The 17,256-nt window shown below is 30.6% G+C and overlaps 1 protein-coding gene across 1 annotated transcript; it reads right to left on the bottom strand.

The window, feature by feature from the left end:
• Nucleotides 1-6,107: 6,107 nt before the first annotated feature.
• On the bottom strand, nucleotides 6,108-9,211 carry LOC144560562 (desmethyl-deoxy-podophyllotoxin synthase-like). Its single transcript, XM_078309792.1, has 3 exons — nucleotides 8,874-9,211; nucleotides 7,467-8,081; nucleotides 6,108-6,869 (listed from the first exon to the last, which is right to left on the bottom strand). Exons 1-3 carry the CDS (start codon nucleotides 9,177-9,179, stop codon nucleotides 6,249-6,251), a joined length of 1,542 nt encoding a protein of 513 aa, XP_078165918.1. The 5' UTR covers nucleotides 9,180-9,211; the 3' UTR covers nucleotides 6,108-6,248.
• Between the last annotated feature and the right edge of the window lie 8,045 nt (nucleotides 9,212-17,256).

Consider the following 17,256-nt stretch of genomic DNA (forward strand, 5'->3'; position numbering starts at 1 on the left):
GTTAAGCTCACCAAAACTTTGGTGAGCTTAAGAGCACCCTAGTTCTACTATATATATATATATATATATATATATATATATATTGGTTTGCATGTTTTTTTTACAGGTAATTAAAGGGAACAACTTAATATTAGCTCGAGTAACGAATGCGCTTATCTATATCTGACATAAAGATATTTATAATGGATTAAAAATTAAAGTCCTCATTAAATTATATTCGATGTTACTGCAATGGCATATGTATATGAGATTGCTATATCAAAGAATGATGAAAATAAAAAATAGTAATAAGAATAAATAATATGAGATACAATTGTTATTTTTCTAAAGTTGAAAATTTCTGCAGCCTTGACGTTTGTTGATTATATATACTATGGGTGGAATTTTTTTTTCTGTAAAAATTAATAAAAAAAGAAGAGAGAGAAACATAAATATTATATTAGGTTTTTTTAATTTAATGCATAATTAAAATGAATTCTTCTACTAGATCTCTACTAAAATATAAAAAGATTTTCAAAACGTAGTTGTCCTGATAATTATGTTTAGACTGTTTGTTTTGTTGTCTTGATAATTATGTTAGAATTGTTTGTGTTTATGTACACTTTTATTAAGCTGCTGTTGTTTTTTTCATGAGTAGACCAATGTATTTTTTTATGTATACTTTTACTAAGTTATTGCTTGTTAATTATGTTTGAATTATTAATTTATGCTTATGTACACTCTTATTAGACTGTTTGTTGCCACTTACTTGATTGGTAATTCAAATTTGTGGTGCATAGAATGACTATAATTATAACTAGGCCAATTGGCTAGGTCAAACGAGTTGTGAGTCAAGTTAGTAATGAGCTGAACTTAGAGTTGCATATTTACAACTCGTTATTGCTATTCCAACTCGAGTTGACTTGCTCTTTAATTTAATGAGTTGAACATGAGTTGAAAGTAACTCGCTCAAATTCAGCTCATTTGCAACCCTATTAAATGTTAATAGTCTCTTGTTAATTAAAACTTAGGCCTACTTTACTCCTATCATATAATTAAATGCCTAAACTCATGATAAGAAGGAATGAGATGATAAACGTTAATTGATGTGGGAATCACATATTTATATTACTTACACTCAATACAAACTTCATTATATATTATTGATCACCTCTATCATAAATCCAATCTTAATTTTTATACTCTTGCAACTAGCGTGAGATATGTCCTTAATTAATTAAGCAAGCAAAACATTTAGCAATTATCAAGCCATATATATAGAGGATCCGGGACCCATATATAGTTAGGAACTTTAGTGTAATTTGGTGTAACTAAACATATGGATTATTCTTTTATACTGATAGATACATTTGTAACCATATATGGAAAAGAGACCAAGTTGATAGGTCATCAATCTATTTTTTCAATGAATTAATCCACATAAAATTATCTCATTCAATCTTTCTTATTCACATAGGGTCGTTATTAATTCTTCTTGTCCACAATTTGATTTAAAATACTGATTAATTATTAACGTAATGAATAGTTTCACAATACTAAGATTAACTAACTCATGAAGTTACCGATAAACATTATTATTATTACCATCACAATTATTTTGGAAGATATATATTGTTTTGCATTTTTTTTTTACAGGTAAAGGGAACTACTTAATATTAGCTCGAGTAACGAATGCGCTAGCTTATCTATATCTGACATAAAGATATTTATAATGGATTAAAAATTAAAGTCCTCATTAAATTATATTCGATGTTACTGCAATGGCATATGTATATGAGATTGCTATATCAAAGAATGATGAAAATAAAAAAATAGTAATAAGAATAAATAATATCAGATACTTGTTATTTTTCTAAAAATGAAAAATTATGCAGCCTTAACGTTCTTTTGAGGGTAATAAGGTGACAACTTACCATCTTACATTTTGATACAAGTGCCCAACGGGCATAGTTGTATAACTAATATTTACATTAATTACACCGCTCATTCTATTCTTTAATGCTTTAAAAATAACTATCTATCAACAATTCCTAATACACTGTTGCATGTCCATCATCACCTTGTTAGTAAGCATTAGGACCGTCGTCTTTGTTTTGTCATTGAAGATCCTATTGTTCCTCTCTCCAAATGGACCTTAACATTCTTGATTATATATACTATGTGTGGAATTTTATTTCCGTAGAAATTAATAAAAAAAGAAGAGAGAAACATAAAGATTATATTAGGTTATTCATTAATAGCTTGGTAGGATTTCTACTGATTTTAAAAATAAAAAAGTTTGGATAGAAATTCTACTTATTCAAAATCAGTTATTTTTTTTTTAATTTAATGCATAAATGAAATGAATTATTCTATTATATCACTACTAAAATATAGAAAGTTTTTCAAAAAGTAGATCGAATGTTTCTATTATATCTGAATTTTAAGATACTCTGTCTATTTTTATAAAATTATTTTATATTTTACTAGATAAATTAAAAAGAAGAAAAGAGAAACAGACTTAGATAGTTAAAATTCCCACTTATTCAAACTTTTTAATTTTTTGAAAAATTTCTATTATATATGATTTGTATTTCTTCTATTTCTCTCTTTTTCATTTTATTAATTTCCACAAGAAAAAAAATTCTCTACTATGGGCCTATGACGAACACTACAGCTGGCGCAACCCCCTATGTCGTCATACATGAAAGCCATCAAGATCTAGGAAACATAGTTTTATAAATGTTTTTTCAATGAGGAAATTTCACATATACCCCTATAAACATCAAAATGACGTATTTTGCACTCTAAATTTATTTAAGAGTGATGCTTCTATGGACATAAGGACCTATTTGTAAAATGAACACCCTTTTTATTTTCAAAGTTCAAACAGTCGATCCGAACCGTTCATCTTGTTCTCCATATTAATATGTGCTTGGAGACCAAATTTTACATTTTTCTGAATTTTTTTACTATTTATTAAGATGGGTACAAAAAATATCAAATTCAAACCATTGAATTTTGTACCCATCTTAATAAATAGTAAATAAATTCAGAAAAATGTAAAATTTGGTCTCCAAACACATATTAATATGGAGAACAAGATGAACGGTTCGGATCGACTGTTTGAACTTTGAAAATAAAAATATGTTCATTTTACAAATAGGTCCTTATGTCCATAGAAGCCTTTGCCTTTAAAAAATACATATTATCCCCTCTAAACTCCCAAAACTCACGAATTTACCTATTTTATAGTCTTTTATATTAAAACTCATTTTAAATTTATAAAATATCAATTTTACCCTTTATTAAAAACATAAAAAAATTATAGTTTGTTAAAGAAAAATATTGATCTTACAAGATACCCATTGTACCCTTTAGCCTTTATGAAATACCTATTTTGCTTTCAAAACTGGATACCCATTATACTCTTTAGTCTTTATAAAATATCTATTTTACTTTCGAAAACCGATCAAATAAAACTGATATTTTTCTTAAACAAACTATTTTTTATGCTTTTAATAAATGGTAAAATGGGTATTTCAGAATTTTAAAATGAGTTTTAATATAAAAGATAATAAAATGGGTAAATTTGTTAGTTTTGGAAGTTTAGAGAAGGAAATTCGTAATTTCGAAGTTTAGAGAAGAAAATATGTAATTTTGAAGTTTTTGAGTGGTATACATCAAATTGCCCCTTTTTAATTATGAAAAGAAAGTTTGGTTGGTTTGAATTAATTACTATATAATACCGTTGGGGATGGACATGCAGAAAACGTTCCAAACTTTGTCAATTCAGGTCATATTAAATGTCAAATGTATAAAAAGTATATGAAAACAACCAACCAATCAATCTCAAACGGAGGCAATATTTTGTTAAGTTAATGATTGTTTTGTTAAGAATCTAGAGGTATTTACGAAGGTAAAATATTACTATTCTCGAGAATAAGCTAACCACAGTTGTTATTTCTGAAAATATCTCTATTGATATGAATATCCGTAAGAAAACATATGCAAAAGAAGAAAAATTAACATTAGATCGTTCCCAATTCTTTTCCTACACAAGTAAAAAAGAGATAAAAAAATGAAAAAAGTGGTGCACCTGAAGTGGCCTACATTGTAGGTAATTTTTTTGAAGGACAGCTGACAATATATTAATAAAAAATAATATTTACATAATATTTTTACTCGAACATACTACATTTAACTAGTAAATAGCACACTAAGCCACCCGGTGAAGGACCGGGCATGATCTCTTGCATCCATTCTGCCCCTATCTAACCTTTTATTAGAGATTATTTTTTCATAGTGTAGTTTCTTGGACAGCTTCATCTATTAACCTATGCACTTGCTTATTTTTTTGAGAGAAAATCCTCGGATTTCTCTCTTTTCACAATGTCCAAACTCTCAATAACCACGCCTCATCCCAACTCGTCCTCATCACTCCGTGCAGAGATTTCCTATGTTCCCACCAAATTTCTTAAGTGGCTCCATTCCCAGCCGGGATTGGCAAGTTGATTGATGCCAAGAAACCCCACCAGAAAGCACATGCCACGGTACACTCCCAAAATAAGTGATCCGTTGATTGCGGTGCGTTATTTATGCACATCACACACACTCCTACATGACACCTTCTCTTTTGCAAGTTTTCCTTCGTTAATATCCTATCATTGATAAAAAACCAACAAAACACCTTTACCTTTGACGGTATCTTGATTTTCCATAGCACTCTATGAAATTGGCAGTTGATTCCCTTTGTGTGTAAGATTTTATAAGCCAATGCCGTGGAGAAAACCTCCCCCTCCCTACATTGTAGGTAATCAAAATGAATGGAAATAAATTGCAAAAGAAAGAGAAATGTAGTCAATGTTCTGTATTCTTTTCTTAACACTTCTTTTAGCTAGATTTTTTAAAAGTTTAATTTGTTCGAACATCTAGTTAGTGAGGATTAAGTTTTACTCTTTTCGTCCAAATTTTTATGCTGAAGGCCTTATTGTCTCATTATTAAGACACCATTTCTCTCGAATTAAGTCTCCTTAGCACCATTTTTATCTTTTTAATTAGCACATTTTTTTTTTTAATCTGGTCTTAGCCCCATGCGGTGTCAAACACCCTCGCAAAGATTAAGAGAATGAATTATTTCACGGTTTTGAAGTAATTACTATTTATCAATATTATTTATTGATAAGTAATATTTCACGGTTGTAATTAGTATTGATCGATTATAATGGATCACATATTTTTTCTAGCATATGCTGCTTTTTTTAGTGAAAAGAGAAAAAGAGAAAAAGATAGGAGAGAGAAACAAATTAAAGAGAGATATAAAGAGAATAGCAGAAATTTAAAGAGCACCATATCTCATTCCGTTAGAGGAACACATTTGATATGTACAATTATTCTAAGAAAAACACATCGGACATAACAATAATCTGGGTAAACATATTCAAAACGCAGTTTCGGCTTGGTGTTGATATGCTCGTGCGCTGTATGGCCAAAGCCCATAAAGTACTAGCCCATGTACAATTCGGCCTACCCCAATCTCATCCTGGAAATGTTAACAATTGAAGGCCCAAAATCATTGTTGGTCTATATATATGTATGTCTGTGAAATCTTATCCAATACAGATGTTGTTTATATAATTAATTCATGCACAATATATATTGAATGTTATATTTTTTTGAAAGAAAATAAACAATGCAGATTAAGAAATGACTTCAAAACAAGGAGCTGACACAGCATCTGACCATATAATTAATGAGACAATTAAACTCATGTGTATGTCTATGATCAATATATTTTGGGATTTGTTGTTTCCTCAACTACCACTAGCCATGGTTCAGTGCAAAACGCTCCGTACCTGCTCCTATATATGACTTAGGATTTGTCAAATAAATTCAATTCAATAGTTAGGGGGCAACCCCTATTGAATTTGGCTGTACATGTCTCTCAGTTGGGGTTGCAAATGGAAATGAACAACACTAATTCAACCCAACTCAAGTTTCATTAATAGAATATTTTTAGATGAGTCGTGAAATCAATTTTACCAATTTAATTGGGAAATTTATTTGCTCTTCACTTGCAAGTGGCTTGTCAATTACAACCTAGATACAATGATTTTTTTTTTTATTTGTAGATACAATGATTTATTTGCTCTTCACTTGCAAACAATAAGAAGAGCTACAATTAATGATAATAATAACACTGAAACAAAGAGCTCCTGTGCTATGAATTATTAGCATATTGAACCACTTTTAGTTATACATGCCGAAGCTTAGGTGGTAGGGCAAGGGATACGCAAGACGGGGCGTAGAAACAGGTGATTCTTCCTACGAATGGTGACTCCGAACAACTCAGCCATATCCAATTTGTCCGGCTTCACCCCTTGAGGGAGCTCCCAATCAAAATGATATAACAAATTAGCCAAGCACAATTCCACATTTGCAATGCCGAACATTGTGCCGGGACATTGTCGACGTCCGGCACCAAAGGGAATGTACTCGAGCTCGGTCCCCTTGTAGTCCACTGCATGCACTTTGAACCTCTCTGGCTTGAAAGAATCGGGGTTGTCCCAGTATTTTGGGTCTCTACCCAATGCCCATCCATTGACAAGAAATTTTGTATTTTTTGGAATATCGTAGCCTAAAACTGTGCAGTCAGCTTGGGATAGCCGAGGAAGGAGTGGCACCGGGGTATGAAGACGTAGGGTCTCTCTGATTACATTTTGAATGTAGGGTAATTTGTCGACATCCTCGTCAGCTACCGTAGGCTTCCCTTTCAGGACAGATCGTACCTCCCCTATTGCCCTCTCCAGAGTGCTCGGGTGCCTCACAAGCTCTGATATGGCCCAGTCTAAGGTGGTAGCTGACGTCTCACCTCCGGCACCAAAAAGATCCTATATGTAGACCAAATGTGAATAAAACTAACAAATTATCAAAAAAGAAAAATATATATATATATATATAGAGAGATGGGCTATGGTGCATTGCAATGCATAGGCTATGGTGTGCATTGGACCATAAATCACCGATTCAAAGTCCAAATGACCGATCCAAACCGTTCATCTTGTTCTCCATATTAATATGTGCTTGGAGACCAAATTTTATATTTTTTTGAATTTTTGTACTATTTATTAAGCCACTTTGAAAATCGCTGATCCAACGGTGGCCTCTGATTTTACTGTTCCAAACAGTCACCGTTGGATCAGCGATTTTCAAAGTGGCTTAATAAATAGTAAAAAAATTCCAAAAAATATAAAATTTGGTCTCCAAGCACATATTAATATGGAGAACAAGATGAACGGTTTGGATCGGTCATTTGGACTTTGAATCGGTGATTTATGGTCCAATGCACACCATGGCCTATGCATTGCAATGCACCATAGCCCATCTCTATATATATATATATATATATATATATATATATGTTCTTTATGAAATATAAAAAGGAAAACTAATTAATAAACCAAGATAAACAAAAAAAAGGTCCTTACCAATAGGACACCTTTGATGCTGTCCAACTCTAGAGGAGTAGGCACTCCCTCGCCTTGGTGCATCTTCAAAAGCACGTCGAGCAAATCCTCATCTTCAGTATCAGTAGCATCAGAAATCGCATTTCTCTCCCTCTTCATCTTAATAATGTTGTCGAAAAGGCCCCCAATTATATCATTGCATCTCTTGGCCTCGTATGTGGCACCACTGAGTATATCAGTGAGTGACCGTCTTGAAGGAAAAAGATCGGCCATGTTAGATCCTGCTGCCAAGCCCAATGATATCCCCCATGCACGCATAAACTCGGGGTGTTCCTTGTGTGTTGCACCAGTTATGGCTCTGACAGTTGTGTCGCTGACAAAGTTGGTCATTAATTCACTGAGATTGACCAGAGGTGATGTTTTTGCAGCAGCGGCGATGTTGCGAATGAGGTTCTTCACCTCTTCTTCTCGAAGGGATCGATAAACTTGAATTCTCTTTGGGCCAAAGAGCTTGGTGATGCACACTTTGCGTGTCTGTCTCCAGTAGTCACCGTATGGAGCAAAGATGATGTCTTTGCCTTGCCAACTCAGCGTATGAACTGTGATACTGATAGGTCGGGTAGCAAAGGTAACGTCCTGTATTTGAACCAAATTAGTACATAAATACTCTTATTCACTGTGTGTGCTGACATTTCTTTTCTACAATTTTTGTAATGAGAATTTCTTCCGGACTTGTAACCACATTAGGAATTATCGGTATCAGGATCGGGATGGGTCCCGGCCGATACCGATATGGGATCAGAGTATCGGCTTAGGATGGGTTTTTTTTTTGTTCTTTATGATTTGCTACGTGAGGATCGGCTCAGGATCGGATCGGACTCGGCCGATCGGTATCGGTATCGGCTGATATTTCCTACTATGCTTGTAACTTGCATAAATGTCATTCTCTGTGTGGTGAGTATCTCAAAAAAATATACATATATGCCACAAGGACAAGGACATCTGTTTTAAAATATCATTTATTATTTTTAATTAGGAAAAATATTATTGTTCCTACTATTATTTTCATTACTATTGTTTATCAAATGTAACTCTGAAATCTGCATTACTCTATTTCGTCTAAAAAAGCCAAACATAGTGGTCCCCAGTCCCTTGACACTTGCATTATAAGTAAAAAGCAAAATATGTCATGGAACAGTGTTCATTAGGGCTGTTCAATCATATAATATTATACTTACACTGATATCACCTTTAGGAATTTCAATATTTGTATTTTTGAACAATTATAATTAGTCCATTATTCAAATTTTACCGTCTTATAATCATCACCTTTACTAAACCAAGTGTTAATTTTCACAAAACACCTTTGTAAATTTTTAGTCCAATCATGTTTTATCTATACTTTTTAAATTACTATGTGTATGATACCTGAGTTTTCATGATCTCCTTGGCAGCTTCAACGGATGAAGCAATGACGGTGGGAGTCTCCCCGAGTTGGAGTAGCATGAGCGGGCCATACTTCTTTGACATGTCACGTAAGGCCCGGTGCGGCAATGCACCACCTATGATAAGGTGGTGCAGGCTTCCAACAATGGGAAGTTGCCATGGGCCAGGTGGTAGTCGTAAACTGTCACTGTCACTCGGCTTGGGAGGAAATGCTTTGGTTTTTAGAAATGAAAGAACAATGGCTAGGAGGAATGCAAATGTGAGGAAATAGTAAGAGAGCAGCTCCATGTTTTGAGCTATTTGGTGAGGCTTTTGCTTGGCTTGGTGGAAGAGACTGAGCGAGGCACAATGCTTTATATAGAGTTTAAGAGCGAGAGTGCTGGAATAATACAACTCGATTTTTCTGATTATATGTGGAGATTAAAATTACATGTAGATATTTACAATCATGTGGTAATAGACATGTTGAAATTTAAAAATAAAAAAATAATGGATGTGATGATTCAGAGGGATTATTATATTGGAGGTGCATTCATCAGAACAAATTTTACATTTTTTTGAATTTTTTTTAATATATATTTTATACAATTTTCGAAATTCACAACGAATCACTGTTTTGATGAATTTATTATTATTTTTTTTATCATATCAAAACAGTGTTTTTTTTATTTCTAAAAAAATTGTAAACAAATTTTGGAAAATAATATAAAATTTGATCTCCATTTACATTTAATAAGGAGAATTACTTGTTGACCGCTTCAGATCAATTGTTTGAAATTTGAAATCGCAAAAATAACTTGTTTGGATATAAAAAAATTGGTTGGACTTTGAAATTACAAAAATTACATTGGAATCACAAATATTGAGAACAATGTTTGGATTTTGGAAAGTAAAGTACGTATATGTTTACTTTCCGCTCATGATATGTTAAATTTTGAAGTTTAAATAGTCTATCTGAACTTTTAGAATTTTATATTTTTTGAAAATCTTTTAATACTTTTAGAATTTTTGAAAATCACATACTTTAAAAAAAATACTAATTTCTTTTTCACATTAAAACCGTGATTTTAAAAAAAATAACTTTTTTTAAAATAATATAGTAATTTTTTCTAAATTTTTGTAAAATTCGGTCTCGAAAATTAACATCAAGCACATTTTAAGAGTAACGTCTTCTAACGTGTTACATGTTTAATTTGGATCCGATCCCATACGGATTGAATTCGGATCACCCGAATGGACTTGAGAGTAGGTTCGATGAGCTCAATCACCATCGATGCGTGTACTTTTTCTTTAAAAATCGTGCATGTCTGTTTCAATTTTCGTGCGCACATACCTAAAAACGGATTGGACGGTCTTAGTGCTCATTGGATCCAAAAATAAATCTGATGGTTATCGGAACTACTTTGTTCTCCACCCAAGGTATACCTGACTCAATCAAATTGGAATGGACAGTATTCCAGGAGCGTTCTTTTAATTTGATACGAATCTAAAAGCACAAATAATGCTGGCCATGCACTATCTCTAAATTAGTACTTCTTTTAGTTAATCTGGACCGTCCGTTTCAATTTGCTTGTGTCAGTTACCTGGGAGGATTAGGATTCACACAAATGGGCATCGAAAATTTAGACTGTAGCTCATATTGTTCCCACTTTCACGGTTGTTATAATTTAAATATATACATATTTTACCAATTAACGCACATGCTGGTTTCTGTCGTATATATGGTTCAACTTTTTATAATATGCTTGCTCACACTTGATTATATATGGCTTACTTCACCATAGACAAATAAATCTACTAGTAAACGTGCATCACACCTACCAAAATTAACCTATATATAAACTTCAATCATTCATAATATTTATTGTTGAATGTTTTCATAGATTACAGTACTATACAAATTAAGAATATATAACCGTTGGACAAACAAAAACAAATGCTGTACATGGTAACTATATATATATGGAGAATTCTATTATCTATTCATAGATTATATTAGAAAAATTCTATTATTCCCTTAAGGGTGCGTTTGGATGAATCAAGGAATAACTCAGAACAGCAACTATTCCTGGGTTTGAAATAATCGCTAACCCAACATTTCATAGGAATAGCGGAATAGCAGCTAACCCGAGCTATTCCTTTGTTGAGAATAATATTTTTTTTTCATCCAAATGTATTGTGTTAAGAATAGCTCGTCAGGAATAGCTGCTATTCCTGTGTCATCATTTCATGAGGAATTGTCAATTTTCGAGGAATTGCTGAAAAAGAATTCCCCAATACCTAAATTTTAGGAAGCATACGGCACACTCGATAGTGAATTTCCTCCAATACCTAAATCTCAGGGAGCATCAGCCACGATAAACGTTTGACTCGGAACACGGTATGAAATGCCAGTATTTGAATTGTTTGGAAGGAGCGTAATAGAAGAGTCTTCTCTGATCTGAAAAAGACATAGCACACTTAATGAGATGGCAAAGGAGATGCACAATTTAGAGAGATTTTTATATTCATGCTCATAACTATTTAGAGGTGGCACAAATGAAGGAAACAAAGGGGAAAATAAATCATCTGTCATTTCAAACAAATAACAGGATCTCGTTATTCCAACAAGATTCTGTTATTCCCATTTAAACCGTTAAATTTTTTTTTTATGTGTTAATTTCAGAAAATAAAGTTTTGTATGCATGAATCTCAATTAAGATTAACGGTTGAGATCGTAATTAATAATAATAGGTTCCTGTATTTTGAATAACAACAGATTTCTAACATAAGCTAACCGGCCCTAAAATGTACCAAAAATGCTAGGCATTAATAAAATTTTGTTTACGGCATGCATGAAATAGAAAATCAAATACAAAGGGAGACAAATAACCATTATTGTCTCAGACCCCTTCTGCAACTAAAATCTTCACCTTGTTCTCCATTGAAAGAAACACAAGTTTTACCGACTACTTAACAAATTAGTGTGTAACCAGGATATAAATTTAAACTCCAACAAAAAAACCCATGGCAGCAAGAACTTCTAACAAAAAAATTCAATTAACTCTGTCAACTTCTTTTCAAATTAATCTAATTAGAAAAGGACCCCTTGCTGCCTTTTAAATATAATTTTGTATAAAATTTTGTGGACACAAATGATGTTATTGACAGTTAATATACCCTAATATATGCAGCTTGAGAATTATTTATTAAATAATATTTTTATCATAAATATGTTTCTTTTAGCATTACAATAAAATAATAAAAATAAAATCATAAAAACAATTGCAAGGGTGCCTCATGCAAATAGTTAAGACCTTTATAATAAAATAATATAAATAAAATCATAAAAATATTTGCAAGGGTGCCTCGTGCAAATAGTTAGGACCTTTATAATAGAATAATATAAATAGAATCACTAAAATATTTGCAACGGTAGGCCATCCAAATAGTTAGGACCTTTAGAATAAAATAACATAAAATAATTATAAAAAGAGTGATGCTTCTATGGACATAAGGACCTATTTGTAAAATGAATACTCTTTTTATTTTCAAAGTTCAAACAGTCGATCCGAACCGTTCATCTTGTTCTCCATATTAATATGTGCTTGGAGACCAAATTTTACATTTTTCTGAATTTTTTTACTATTTATTAAGATGGGTACAAAAAATATCAAATTTAGACCATTGAATTTTGTACCCATCTTAATAAATAGTAACAAAATTCAGAAAAATGTAAAATTTGGTCTCCAAGCACATATTAATATGGAGAACAAGATGAACGGTTCGGATCGACTGTTTGAACTTTAAAAATAAAATATATTCATTTTATAAATAGGTCCTTATGTCCATAGAAGCCTTTGCCTTATAAAAATATTTGCAACGGTAGGCCATGCAAATAGTTAGAACCAAAAACATTTGCATCGGAAGCCCATGCAAATAGTTAGGATCTTTAAAATATTTGCAAGTGTGATTATTTGGAAGAGCCTATCGATGCAGCTATATTAATTTAATCAGAAAATCAATTTCTTTTGCAACTATATTATATTAGTAGTGATTATTGATTTAGGGTTTGACTAAAATTTTCTTGTAACCTTTTGACACCTATAATGACTATATTTATAGAATCTGGAGACTACATCTCTGCATTTTTTCTCTAAAAAGGTTATAAATTTATGTAATATGTACCCGTCGCAATGCACAGACACGATACTAGTATATATATATAAGTAAGGCTACCATGCTTTGCAAATTAAATTAAGTAGGTGTTTTAATTTGCGCTCATATCTCTAGTTTTAAAGTTGAAATAGTCAATCCGAACTTCTCAATATGTTCTTCATATTGAAATGTGATTGGAAACCAAATTTTACATTTTTTGAAAAAAATTTACTATTTTTTTTTAGAATTTTTCAAAATCAGTGTATTTCATTAAATAAAATAATAATAATAAATTCAGAAAAACACTGTTTTTGAAAAATTCTAAAAAAATAGTAAAAAAATCTAAAAAATGTAAAATTTGATTTCCATGCACATTTCAATATATATGAAGAACATGTTGAGAAGTTTGGATTGACTATTTGAACTTTGTAACTAGAGATATATATGAATGCAAATTAAAACAACCATTTTAATTTGCAAAGTATGGTAACCTTACTCGTATATATATATATATTTATATAAGTATATTCGACGGAAAAAGTAACAAATATTCTAATTTCCATAAGAATATTTGACGGAAAAATCGAATCAACTTCTGAATTAAAAATTTGCTCGGAACGAAAATGCATATATGTGACCCGTAAGCTAGCGGACGTCCGAACGTTTTGCACATAACGACAATTTAGACCACGTGTGTTGGTCTAATCTTGAATAATTAAAAAATATCTAAACAATTAAGACCACATAAGTCGTTATATTTTAATTAAGGAATAAGCTTGCATGGCAGTGATGGGATAACTAAACTCTTGTTAACTTAAATTCAGATCCATTTTACCGAGATATGCATTATAGTTCACATTTCTCCACTCTTTTTATAATTTATATTTGAGTGGAGTTAAAATGCATTATTGGTTTTGCTCACATCTCTGTTTAAAAAGTTCAAACACTCAATTCGAATCTGATATCCATATTAAAATGTGGTGAGCAACCAATTTTATATTTTTTTGCAATTTTTTACTATTTTTTAAAAAGATACAAAATAAATGTTTTTGGATGGTTTAGAAAGTGATATTATACCTATTTAAAAAATAGAAAAAATATTTTTAAAAAATATAAAATTTGGTCTCAAAGCACATTATTATATGAAGATCATATTGAGCGGTTCAGATCGACTGTTTGAACTTTGAGAACAAGGATAATAATATAGAGTAGTCTTCAGTTGCAAATTAAATAAATGATACATTTTAACCCTACTCAAAGATCATATTAAGCGGTTCAAATCGACAGTTGGAACTTTGAGAACAAAGATAAAATATAAGATACAGTTGGAACATCAAATAAATGATACATTTTAAATCTACTCTTTAAATTTTGCCATATTTTACCAATCAATAAATAAGGGATAATACCAATCAATAAAGAAGGGATAGTACCAATCGTCTATATATTTTGATTGACTCATAAATGCTTGTTCACACTGTACACATTATTAATTGAGGATATTACAAAATAGCAGGTTTAATAATAATTGATTATGGGTTATGTCTCCCTAAACTCATCCCGGATAAACGCGTATGACATATCGACAAATATATATACTCCACCAATCCTGCATCATATGAAACGCATGTTTTGCTTTGCAATAATGCATCTTATTAAATACCAAGTGCATACCACATCATCATCATCTACTTTGCAATAATAATATTTTAGATGACAAAGTTTAATTGATATAACAAAAATACAGATTATATATTTTTTTTTCCATGACAAGCGAAGTATAAATATTAAATACTTAATTAAAAGGTCATTAAATTAGTTATGGATTGACATATAATTATAATAGATTATGAGTAGGGTTAAATGCACTATTGGTTTTGTGCTCCAACCACACCCCACATCTTTATCTCTATCCTTAAAGTTCAAATAGTTGATCTGAACCATTTAACATGATCTCGATATTAAAATGTCCTTAGAGACCAAATTTTATATATTTTGGAAACTTTTTAATATTTTTTAGATAGGTACATAATCACTTCTTCTGGACCATCCAAAAACATTGATTTTGTACCCATCTAAAAAAATAGTAAAAAAGTTTCAAAAAATATAAAATTTATTCTCTAAGAACATTTTAATATGGATATTATATTGAGCAGTTTAGATTGACTATTTGAACTTTAGAAACAGAAAGAGAGATGTGAAATATAGTTGAGGCACAAAACCAATAATGCATTTTAACCCTACTCATAATTATTTTGTGATATATTTTTTGTCTTTTATTTCATATCGAATGAACTCCACATTAACAATTGTTGTGTACCTCAATTCTTTTATAAGAAAGGAGAACAAAAGTAAACTTGGTAATTCATTGTCGTAAAACTCAGATTCTACAATGTTAGTGTGGAAGAGATATTGTATGTGAAAACGGATATTATCCGTCTGTATTCTAATTCGTATTCGAATTTTTGCGAACTTGAACATTTGAATCCAATAATTCACAAATAAGGATACAAATATAAATATATATAATTTGTGCGAATACAGATATGATACAAATTTATTTTGGGAAGTGATACTGATAAATATCCGTATTTGTATCTTTTAATTTTTTTAATATTTGTTTTTATTAGAATCATATATATTTAGAAAGAAGAATATTTTTTTTATTAGTATCTTTTGATATAAAATATTGTTATGTTAGTGATTAATATTTGTTCACGAGATATAATATATAAACCTAATAAGTTTATCGTTACAAAAATTATATTATTCATCATAATAATAAAATATCTGAATTATTTCCGTATTTTTTATTTTATTTTCTATTAAGAAAAATAATTTATTGAATATATATATGATAATTAGGATTCAAATTATATTGTCTCGTTTAATATCCAATTTGTATTTATATCTGTTTAATATTTTGTATCTGTATCTCTTAAATATATATCTAAAAATATAGACATACGAGAAACTAAAAAACGCATCAATCGAACGCAGAAGAAACAATAAGAGACATGCGTCGATTAAAGGACGCAAACACGATAATTAAGCCATTAGATTGAGATCTAACAGATGAAAAGTAAAGAGTTACTGTGTAGCTAAACAGTACTAATCCAACATTCAAAATTCAAACTATATATAAAATAGATAGATATGATTTTATCACTGTGTGATCTGTATTTGATCCGTTTACAGTAAACCGATCTTTTGGGATTAAAGATCGCAAACCCCCAAACATTTTAGAAACTAAAGATCCCATTACAACAGAAAGTCCCAAAACCATAATATTATATAAGTATTTATACTGGCAACATGCACTAAATTAATTAATTGCTTACATAATAAAGTATGTGACAGGGATATGTCTTTATTATGTAGGCTTGTTGCTTTCTCGTGATATACAGTGACAAAAGTTCCTATATATGACATATTACTTTGATATATTATTTTAATATATAATCAATAGTTATTTTTGTTTTATGTCGATTCGAGTATTGTACACCACAAATTATAAAATTTAAAAATTGGTGTTTATTCAATCCATTCTCGCCAATTATAAAAATCTGGAATGAGATATTCAGGGTTGTTCTCTTCTTATCAATCGAATCAAGGATCGGACAGCTTTCAGTGCAAATCCGAAATTATCTACTAAAATCTGAGTTGTTGGTGCTAAATGCTTTCCGAGACACATCTCTTGTAATTTTGCATTTGAAACCTTCATAAAATAACAATAGAAATTGTATAAAAATACAATAAAAAAATATAATTGTTACTAGTTTTAAATCTATCCAACTATCAAATAATGGGTAAAACTAACGGCTATGACGTCCAACACCGATTATTAATTTTAGTGTATTACATATGCATAATCTTTAGCCTTTTATTCAAAATATATTAACAGAAATTGACGATTCTAATGCTCATTGAAATATCTTAATAACCATTAATTTACAATATATGCATGAAATGAGATAATAAAATAAAAGATGATACATATGCTTAATTCTTGATTTTCGAATTAATAATGAGACTAATCAACTCATCAAGTTATTGATATTTTCTAAGCATTATTACTAATCACAATTATTTAGAGGATGTTGGTTTGCAATTTCATATGTGAGTAATATATTTGTATACGACCATAGAGCGAGGTATGATATTACACCTTTAATATTCTAAAAAAAAAAAAATCTAATTATCTTGTTTAAATCAAATAATGCACAAC

This window comes from Carex rostrata, chromosome 10 (assembly GCF_964058835.1).
Source record: "Carex rostrata chromosome 10, lpCarRost1.2, whole genome shotgun sequence".
NCBI classification, from domain to species: Eukaryota; Viridiplantae; Streptophyta; class Magnoliopsida; order Poales; family Cyperaceae; genus Carex; species Carex rostrata.